Genomic DNA, 11,021 nt, shown 5'->3' with positions numbered 1-11,021 from the left:
AGTTTAAAGAAATCCAATTTATCAAGTTTTTCCTTTGTATTTAGTGCTGTTAAAAGAGGCTTTTCTAAGTATTCTCTGCCTGTCTCAGGCTTGGGAAATTTTTTTTTTTTTCCTAGAAGCTCTATTGTTTTAACTTTTTAAAAAAAATTATTTATTTTGGCTATATTGGGTCTTCGTTGCTGCACACAGGCTTTCTCTCGTTGCAGCAAGCAGGGGCTACTCTTCGTTGTGGTGCACGGGCTTCTCGTTGCGGTGGTTTCTCTTTGTTGCGAAGCACGGGCTCTAGGCGTACAGGCTTCAGTAGTTGTGGCGCGCAGGCTCAGTAGTTATGGCACAGGGGTTTAGTTGCTCCGCGGCATGTGGGATCTTCCTGGACCAGGGCTCAAACCCACGTGCCCTGCATTGGCAGGTGGATTCTTAACAACTGCACCGCCAGGGAAGTCCCTGTTTTAACTTTTCCATACAGGTTTATGAGGAGATGTTTATTTTAATGCAGCAATGTGAATATCATAAACATTGGATTTAAATCAATCTAAATATTCCAGAAGACTGCATACCTGAAAAGAAACAAAGAATAATTGCTTCATATTAAAAGATTCTTTTTTTCTTAACATTAAGCAATAATAATAGCTGATAATAGAATGATGTTTCATTCTTTTCTTTTAGGATTTTAGTTTTTGGAAATGAATAAAACTAGTTTGGAAGACAAGATGACTACAGCTGCAGAAAGAAAATATATTAATATTAGGAAAAGATTGGATCAGTTGGGATACCGCCAGACTCTGACAGTGGAGTGTTTACCTTTGGTAGAAAAACTTTTCAGGTAAAGATGAAAGTACAGTTCTAAACCTGTGTGATCCTTAATCCCATTTATCTAGTTTCTGATTGAACTTTATCCTTCAGTAGAGAAATGGGTAGATTTTTTAAAAGTCCTTAAGTCATCTGAAGTTTCTCTATTCTTCTTAGATTCTACTCTGCTGTCATCAATTCAGGGCCTCCACATTGCAAAACTCTAGGGTCACCATTCACGCTATACTATTCAGAGTGAATGCTTCTGCAGGTTTTGTCTGTGAGTAAAAGTACAATTTTTTTTTTTTTTGTGGTATGCGGGCCTCTCACTGTTGTGGCCTCTCCCGTTGCGGAGCACAGGCTCCGGACGCGCAGGCTCAGCGGCCATGGCTCACGGGCCCAGCCGCTCCGCGACATGTGGGATCTTCGCGGACCGGGCCACAAACCCGTGTCCCCTGCATCGGCAGGCGGACTCTCAACCACTGCGCCACCAGGGAAGCCCAAAAGTACAAATTTTAATGTGATTTTCTGATCTGGTTGGGAGTTCTGTAACTGCTTTATTCACTGATCTTTATTTTTTTATTGAAATATAGTTGGCATTATGTTAGTCACTGGTCTCTAATTACTATTACGTTTATAATGTTTCTCTAATGTGGTTGACCATGACTTTAGCTGTTACTTGTTACTTTAACTGAAAGAGTCTTTGTGATTTTTGTTCTTTTCCGCATGAATTCTACTACTGTGATTTGAGACTAGAGCAGGGAAGTGGCCTAGGAGGCTTTCGCAGTAGGACTATAAGTGATGATGATGGAAAGGAGAGAATGGATGAACGATACTTTATGGTCTTTAGCATGGCCAGCAGAATCCTTCATGATCTAGTACTAGATCGACAATTCGGAGTTATAGGGTAGAAGTATATTTAACTTTTCAAGAAACTGACAAACTTTTTCCACAGTGATTTTATACTCGTACACCTTCATCTCCCATGTATTAACCACTTGAAGCTCCTAAACATGTGTTCGCTTTCTCCCTTGGTCTCTCCATGTGCAATTCTATCTGCGTATAAAGTCCCTTTCTCCTCTCCCTCCTGCCTTGCCCTTATGTTCAGTTAGCCATATGGCCTGCAGGACTCTGTCACATTTGCTGCATGTTATTAGCTATTATCATTGTTGGAAACTTGTTTTATCTTCCCGATAGAATGCAAACTCCATGAGACTAGAGACTGACTTTATAACTGGCATACCTAGAACAGGCTGAACACATTGTTGGCACTGAAATATTTGTTGAGGTTATCACATAGTATTATAACTTTTGACAGATTGTTAGTAGAATATAAGATCCGTGATAGTGGGTTCTTTACCATGTCCCCTGCTCAGTAAATGTTGATGGAGTGAATATTCCACTGGTCTGTGTTCTTAGAGGTCGGGAACTGACTCATTATTTGTTGCGTCCCTGACACAGCATATAGCATGCATTCAGTAAATGTTTGCTGAATGAACAAATAAGTTTCACAGATTCCACCAGATCAGGTGACTAATTAGACATGGGGGGATAAGTTAGAGGGGAGATTGAATGATGATTCTGCCTGTGTGTATATGTTTCATAACTTTTTTTGTGTGTGTGTGTGGTATGTGGGCCTCTCACTGTTGTGGCCTCTCCTGCTGTGGAGCACAGGCTCCGGACGTGCAGGCCCAGTGGCCATGGCCCACGGGCCCAGCCACTCCGCGGCACATGGGATCCTCCCGGACTGGGGCATGAACCCGTGTCCCCAGCATCGGCAGGCGGACTCCCAACCGCTGCTCCACCAGGGAAGCCTGTTTCATAACTTTTAATTAATCCTGTTTTGGGACTTCACTGGTGGCTCAGTGGTTAAGAATCCGCCTGCCAATGCAGGGGACACAGGTTCGATCCCTGGTCTGGGAAGATCCCACATGCTGCGGAGTGACTGAGCCCGCAGACCATAACTACTGAGCCCGCGCTCTAGAGCCTGCGGGCCATAACTACTGAGCCCACGTGCCACAGCTACTGAAGTCCACGTGTCTAGAGTCCGTGCACCACAACAGAGTAGCCCCTGCTCGCCGCAACTAGTGAAAGCCTGTGCACAGCAACGAAGACCCAATGCAGCCAAAAATAAAATAAATTTATATTAAAAAAAAAATCTTTAATCCTGTTTTGAGAAATTTTTGAGTACTTCCTGGTACCTAGAAAGACTCCTAGTGTTTGTTTTTGTTTGTTTGTTTTTAGATTTGAGCTCACTTAACATTAACATTTATTTTAAGTCTTTTTACAAATATGTTTTTAGTTATTAAAAGTTAATGGAATGTTTCCTTGTATCTACATTTTCTGTTCTTGAATATTAGTGATCTAGTTCATACAACAGAAAGTCTTCGGAAATCAAAATTATCTGCTGTGAAAGCTGAAAAAGAAAGTGCCAATTTTGATTTTGTATTGGAACCTTATAAACTTGAAAATGCAAGATTGAGTAAGGAAAATAATGAATTATACCTGGAATTAATGAAACTGAGAGAACAATCAGGCCAACACATTAAAGGTAAAATTTTGTGGTTTTTTTTTTTTTTTCTTTGCGATACACGGGCCTCTCACTGTTGTGGCCTTTCCCGTTGCAGAGCACAGGCTCTGGACGCGCAGGCTTAGCGGCCATGGCTCACGGGCCTAGCCGCTCCGCGGCATGTGGGATCTTCCCGGACCGGGGCACGAACCCGCATCCCCTGCATCGGCAGGCGGACTCTCAACCACTGCGCCACCAGGGTAGCCCAAATTTTGTGATTTTTAAAATGCACTATTTTTGCCTTTTTCATTTTATATGTAAGAAAGCCTAGTCTACCTTTAAAACTGTTGATTAGAAAATGTGATAGTCATCCTATTGACACCTCTTGAAATATTGTAGGGTGTGTTGAAGAGTTTCCAAGATGGAAAGTAATTTTGCATTCCATAACTGTATTCATTTTTACTTTATGTGGATTAAATTTTTAGAATTAAAATTGCTATAGAGGGCCCTCCCTGGTGGCACAGTGGTTAAGAATCCACTTGCCAATGCAGGAGACATGGGTTTGAGCCCTGGTTCGGGAAGATCCCACATGCAGCAGAGCAACTAAGCCCATGCACCACAACTACTGAGCCTGTGCTCTAGAGCCCATGAACCACAACTGCTGAGCCTGTGCTCTAGAGCCCGTGAGCCACAACTACTGAGCCCATGTGCCACAACTACTGAAGCCCACGTGTCATAACTGCTGAAGCCTGTGTGCCTAGAGCCCATACTGTGCAACAAGAGAAGCCCACACACCGCAACAAAGAGTAACCCCCGCACGCTGCAACTAGAGAAAAGCCCGCACGCAGCAACAAAGACCCAACGCAGCCATAAATAAATAAATAAATAAATAAATAAATTTTTTTTAAAAATTGCTGTAGAAAATGTTAAATGCTGGTACTGAAGAAGTGTTCTTGAAATAACTTTAGTTTTTCTCTTACTGAGAGAAAGCCACATATCTGTCGTTCTGATTCTTCAATATCCCATCTTTGATCTGGAAGGTAGAATTAGAATGATTTCAAAGGTACTGGGCAAAGGGTAATTATATGGCTAACTTATTATAAAATCTTCTCATATTCAGTAGGAAGCCCTGTCTGATACCTGGCATGAATTCATAATCCCTTAGCTTCATATTCAATTTACTGGATCAAAAGCCATGATTTATATTAGGCTCATACCACAGAAGAAAAATATAATTCCTTTTTGTGCTTAGTGACTTATTTGCAGTTTGTTAATAGTGGTAGAAAAGGTATAGCCTTTCTAACAAAGCGTACATGAGAATCAGGTGGAGCCTTTCAAATTACAATGACTTTATGTATTTTGTGAAATGGAAGAATTTCTAGACTGTAAAATACTCTGTGAAATCTTTTTCATTTTAAGAGTTGAAAACCACATTGAAAAAGTGTGCACGTGAAACAGCTGATCTGAAATTTCTAAATAATCAATATGTTCATAAACTCAAGCTTTTGGAGAAAGAGAGTAAAGCTAAGAATGAAAAAATTCAACAACTTCAAGAAAAGAATTTGCAAGCTATAGTACAAACTCCAGGTGAGTCTGTTCCCTCTCAAAACAAATTGTACGCATGTAATATTTTAAAGATATTAGAACTGTTGACTGAAATGGGACTTTGGATTTTCATGCTTAGACTTTAGTATTTGAAAAGATGTACTTGGCTAGTCACAAAAACTTTTAAATTTATTTCTGAAGATCCAGCTTATATCCTATACATGTGCTTAGAAATTTATGTAATAATAGCTTCTTAGATACAAGTAGTCTGGCTTCAGTGCCCAGAGTTTTATTTCCTTAATCATTAATTTAAATTCTTTTTTCTATAATTTTTATCATTATTATTATTGCAGTTATAAAAGTAATTCATACTCATTAAAGAATTTGGAAATGATGTACTTTCTTATTTCTTAGTTTATTTTTTTTTTTTTTTTTTTTTTTTTTTTTTTTTTTTTTTTGCCGTACGTGGGCCTCTCACTGCTATGGCCTCTCCCGCCGTGGAGCACAGGCTCCAGACGCACAGGCCCAGCGGCCATGGCTCACGGGCCCAGCCGCTTCGCAGCATGCGGGATCCTCCCAGACCAGGGCACGAACCTGCGTCCCCTGCATCGACAGGCGGACCCTCAACCACTGCGCCACCAGGGAAGCCCTATTTTACTCTTTTTAGCTTTATGCTCAGTAGTTCTCAAGCAAGAAAAAAGAAATGATGGGGTATATGGAGAGTTGGTGGTTGTCTGGGCATAAAGTCAGTGGAACAATCTCCAGTACTAGTAACCAGATCATTGAGATGTCTAAACCATGGGATTAAGATTATGGAAGTAAGTGAGGTGTAGGAAAGTGCTGAATTATGAGACTAGGTAGAGACTGAAGTAATTTGGTCAGAATGAAGATTGCCATCAGAAGAGAGTTGAAGATCTGGGCACTGGCACAGTTCTGACCAGTGACAAAGTCCAGGCGTAATCATGTTATTGTGTGCCTATAGCTGAGTGAAGAGGACTCATGAGAGTTGAGGAATTGTGAACCGAGGGGTCAGGGTCAGGGAGGAATAAGTGGGACTTGAAATGGCAGGAAATGAGATGGAGAGGGAGGACTGTGAGCTAAAGGCAGAAAAGATGGAGAAATGTGGGAGAAGATCTCAGAAGTACCTAGAAGATTAAGAAAACAAAAAAGAGGATAGATTTTCTGAGAAAAGAGTGGGACAGATTCAAGAGAGATTTAGGAGGTGTAATCTCTAAAATTTAGTAACTGAATGTGGTAGACTTGGGAAGTAGAGGAATTCCTAAATTTCTGTTTGAAGGGAATGAGTGGGTGGATGATGGTAGTATTTCTTAAGATAGAGAATGTGGAAAGCAGAACAGGAGTCCACCCTCCACAAAGGGCGTGTTGAGTATGTTATACCTACAGGACATTCACACAGGTTTCTAGTATGCAGCGGGATATGTAGATCTGTTCTCAGCAGTATGATCCCAGATGGAGATTCACATTTGGGAATCATTGGAATATCATGAGAGTTGAAGCTCTGAATGTGGTAGGAATTATCTAGTAAGATAATGTAGACTGGAAAGAGAGGAGAACCAAAGACAGACCCTAGGAAAATTGACATTTAAGGCACAGGTGGAAGAAGAGGGTCTTTGAAAGAAACTGAGGAGCAACCAAGGAGGAAAACCAGGAGATAAGGGAAGAAGAAAATGGTTTACCTGTTCAGGTGTGTATACAAGCAGGTCATTTAAATACTTTTGACCCAGTTTCTTCATCCTCAAAACAAAAGATTAGGAGTGTAAAAAATTTGTTAGGATTCTAATGAAGACAAAGTTGAGAGTTATGTTTGTTCTTTGTGAGGGTCAATTAGTTTTTCAAGTATATGTCTAATCTTGGCCAGATACTGGAAAAGGTAAATTATCCGTGTGGCTTGGACCAAGGCAGGATATATCTAACCATAAAAATAAATTACTCCTGCTAGTTTTAAGGATAATTGAGACAATTTACTAATTAAGAAATTATACTAATTCAGGGTATACATTCCGCTGTATACTAATTTTGCTTCTTAAAGTTTCAGTTATCTTCTCCTTTGGCATTGCTTAATAAGCATGTTTATTTTAGTTATCACTACCTTAAGCTCCTCGTTTGACAGTTTTCTGCTGGTGATGATTTCTTGAGCTCATAATGGCGAATACCACAAGGCACACTCAACTTTTAATCTTGCTGAAGTCTGGTCCTCATCTCCTGGAGGAACAGATTCAATCTGGGCATATGTACAAAGCATGCAGAAAAGAAAACTTGTTTTGTTTGTTTGTTTGTTTGTTTGCTTTTTGGGGTACGCGGGCCTCTCACTGTTGTGGCCTCTCCCGTTGCGGAGCACAGGCTCCGGACGCGCAGGCTCAGCGGCCATGGTTCACGGGCCCAGCCGCTCTGCGGCATGTGGGATCTCCCCGGACCAGGGCACAAACCCGTGTCCCCTGCATCGGCAGGTGGACTCTTAACAACTGCGCCACCAGGGAAGCCCTAAAGCTTGTTTTATAACCATATCTTGTTGAGGATTTCAGGAATGCGTTGTTTAAAGATCAGGTGGGTATTTATATATATGGGAGAAAACATTTTATCAGTATGTAATATGATCTAGAGACACACTTTATAATTAAAAGGCTAACCTTCTGAAATATTTAATTCTAAGACAGTGTTCTGTTTTGTTTTTATTTATTTATTTATTTATTTATTTTTTGAAATACACATTTGCTTTTTTTAGGTGGCAAGAAAAGAAGTATTGCTTTCAGGCGCCAGCGTATGCAAATTGATGAACCAGTCCCTCCCTCTGAAGTCAGTTCTTATCCAGTTCCTCAGCCAGATGACCCTTACATTGCAGACCTCCTGCAAGTGGCTGATAACAGGTGCATTAAATAATTATTTGTTGGCTTTAGTTAATTGATCACTTGGTTCCCCTTCAGTTTCTTCATAATAGGGCTTCTGTCTTCTTAACTAGCATATCTCTGGTGCCTAGCACAGAACTTTGCACAAGCATTCAGTAAATGCTTTCTGAGTGTATTCTGAATATAGAAGGTTTTTACTTGTTTTGAAACTTTTGATTTCAAAGAGATCATATATCTGATGTTTCTGTCCATATTTGATTTAAAACAATTTAGTGCCATCTAGAGCCTATTTCAGTAGAGTTGCTTTGACATTTAGTTTCATCACCTAGTAAATCTTTTACAGACTCCTTATTACTTTAGATTTTTGTGAAATACCAGTAGACATGAGTAGACTTGTAACTGGCTTTGAAATTCTGCTTCATGATTCTCTAGCTCTATATGTTGATATTTCCTTAAATTGGAATCAGATATAAATTGTTTTAATTAAAACTTCATTAAGTTCTCTGGAAAGGGCACTATGTAACTGTTCTGGGGATGTAAAGATGAATAAGGTGGTGTTGCAGCTTTTGAGAAACTTATAACCCAGTATAACAAAGTCGAGACAAGGGAAATACACAAAATGCCATTAAGAAAATTATAAGAGGTACAAAGGAGTGAGAGAGCACTAGTGACAGCCTCTGTGGTCTTAGCTGCAGAAACAGTTTAAAGTACAGAACACACTAGTGGAAATGGTTAGTGCAGTTAGCTTTTTACTTTGTAGATTATGCAGAGAATATGGGGGAGTTTTCTACTTTATTAATCTCAGTATAGCAAAAAAAAAAAAAAGACATTGATTGAGGGACTAATTAGGATCTTTTAGCGCAGTTCATCTCACACAGTATTATGTACCTGTATTTATATAGTTATCTGACCTTACCCATGAAATATCTCGTGTTTTGTTTTTGTGGTACAGTTATAATCTAGGACTTAGACAGTGTGTTAGTATTATGCAAGAAGCTTTTGGGGACTACATGTGTTATCATTTTCTGTGTTTTTCTTTTGCCTTAACATTCTTCTTCATTCTTCTTTTCTATCAAACCATCATAGGTAGCATTAGTCTCTTGATTATCTTGTTTGTTTTAATTTGCATGTGCACATTTAACTGTATTCAGAGTGATTCATGCATATGTAAGTGTGGTTGCATACATACTCCTCTCCTACACCTAGATTAGTAGGAAATGTTGGTTCCAGTAATGGCAGGGACGAGCAGTGTTTAGCCTTACCCTACTCCATGGAAAATCTCTTTTTTTTTTTTTGCAATACGTGGGCCTCTCACTGCTGTGGCCTCTCCCGTTGCGGAGCACAGGCTCCGGATGCGCAGGCTCAGCGGCCATGGCTTCATGGGCCCAGCCGCTCCGCGGCATGTGGGATCTTCCCAGACCGGGCCACGAACCCGTGTCCCCTGCATCGGCAGGCGGACTCTCAACCACTGCGCCGCCAGGGAAGCCCCTCTCTTAAAAGCGGACCTGGCTTCAGGCTTTATTTTTCCAGTATGAAAGTGGTTGTGTCATATTTATGTTAATGCGTGGCAAAGTTTGATGTAAAACAAATACATTTGGGCAGTTGCAGAATTCAGATAATTTAGACAAATCTCGTTTCTCTTAGAATTAACGAGTTCCTGAAAGGAGTAGGTTTTTTGCTGTAGTTACTTGGAAAGTGGTAGTATTTCTCAATATTTTTCTTTTTTCTAGGATTGCAGGATAGTTCTTTAGAAAATACAGGGTCATGTAGGATCCCTTATTTCACTTTATAATATTATGAATTTTGGACTAGACGCTTAGTTCCCTGAACCTAAGAATTGGCAACAGTACCTGGAAGAGCTGTCCTGAGGATTAAAATGCAGTAGTAGGCATAATGTATCTGAGTTTCAAATTATTTACTGCTCAATTTTTTATCTATTCTTGGAAAATTAAATCTGCAAGATGATGTACTCTATGCTGTGGCTTCGGAACCCTTCGGCACAGCACCTCCTACTTCACTGAGAAACAAAAAGTAGAGGGTTTTTAAGAGAAGGCATCTAGTTTCACTTCTTGTTATTTTGTATTCCTTATCAAAAGTATATTGACATTAGTTATAAATGTGTTTCAGAATTCAAGAACTTCAGCAAGAAGTCTACCAGTTACAAGAAAAGTTAGCAGTGATGGAAAGTGGACTGAGAGATTATAACAAGCAGGTAGGATTTTTATTTACTTGCATAGTAGGTGTGATTGTAAGTGAAATTAAGTTATATTTGATATTACTGATACTGAGTTTTTAATACAGCTCTTCTTTTTCATAAATTTGTTAATATTTAGAATTAATAGATGGAATGGCTTAGATGGCTTCAGGGCATTCAGTCCATTCCCTTCATTATGCATGGAGATGAATAGTAGTTTTTTGTTTTGTTTTGATTTTTTAAGGTGAATTATCTGTCTCCCCAAATATAACCATATTAACTGTTTCCATCTCAGGAGGTATTTTATTAAAGTGTGTTATGCTTTGTAATGGTATTTTAAATAATTTTTTAATCTTACTATAGATTTTGTCATTTTGAATATAAGGCTCTTTGAAAGTTACTTTTCTGTGTTACCATATTTGTTGCATGTTTTTGCTACAAGCACTAGTACCCCTTGACACAGTTTGCTGAAGAAGCAGGGGAATTAATAGATGCAGAGTTAGATTATAACTTTAACAAGCTTTGTTCTTTCCTACTTTCTGTTGATGTCTTGGCTAAATTCTGACTTGGATAATTATAGGCTTTCTTTCTTAACATGCTTACTGAAGTTTAAATTGGGTAACGTTTTTCATTTTCTGCACATGACTACGTTTTTTTGGAGTGAAGAAATCTGCACATACAAATATAGATGTAACTTATGTGTTGGTGTAACTGTTAAGTTTATAAAGTACTTTGAAGATTACTTGGATAAAATGGAGTTAAAAGGAATTGTTATAATGTCAACCAAAAAACTTACTTCATGGAGAGATGTTGAAGATACCAAATATGCACATGAGATGAATTGTATTGATATTTTTCAATTTATATTCAGTCATTCTTTCATCATATTTTTTTCCAAGTACTTTATGAACATAAACTGACCAATCTTTACTATCTCTGCATGAGGTGGCTGGGGTGTTTGGAGAAAATAACCTGACCATTCTGATTGAAACCACCAATCTATTGTGGTTATCAATCTTGATTGAGTCCAGTCTGTTTCCTTTCAGTTTTTTTTTTTTGCTTGAACTTGTTCTGTTTTTCTCAGCATATATTCCAGATTTTACTGTTCTCTTCAAGCTCT

General features: G+C 39.1%; 1 protein-coding gene across 1 annotated transcript in view; it reads left to right on the top strand.

The window, feature by feature from the left end:
- Nucleotides 1–683: 683 nt before the first annotated feature.
- Nucleotides 684–11,021, top strand: part of CEP135 (centrosomal protein 135) — a 68,401-nt gene continuing 58,063 nt past the window's right edge. Inside the window, exons 1-5 of the mRNA XM_007450260.1 lie at nucleotides 684–823; nucleotides 3,150–3,340; nucleotides 4,718–4,885; nucleotides 7,587–7,728; nucleotides 9,835–9,919. Of these exons, the coding sequence (XP_007450322.1) occupies nucleotides 684–823; nucleotides 3,150–3,340; nucleotides 4,718–4,885; nucleotides 7,587–7,728; nucleotides 9,835–9,919 (726 nt within the window). The remainder of the gene's footprint in view (nucleotides 824–3,149; nucleotides 3,341–4,717; nucleotides 4,886–7,586; nucleotides 7,729–9,834; nucleotides 9,920–11,021) is intronic.

Source organism: Lipotes vexillifer, unplaced genomic scaffold, assembly GCF_000442215.2.
Source record: "Lipotes vexillifer unplaced genomic scaffold, Lipotes_vexillifer_v1.1 scaffold1288, whole genome shotgun sequence".
Classification (NCBI taxonomy): domain Eukaryota; kingdom Metazoa; phylum Chordata; class Mammalia; order Artiodactyla; family Lipotidae; genus Lipotes; species Lipotes vexillifer.
The sequence above is the reverse complement of the archived record's forward strand: the minus strand, read 5'-3'. Positions and strand labels throughout refer to the sequence as shown.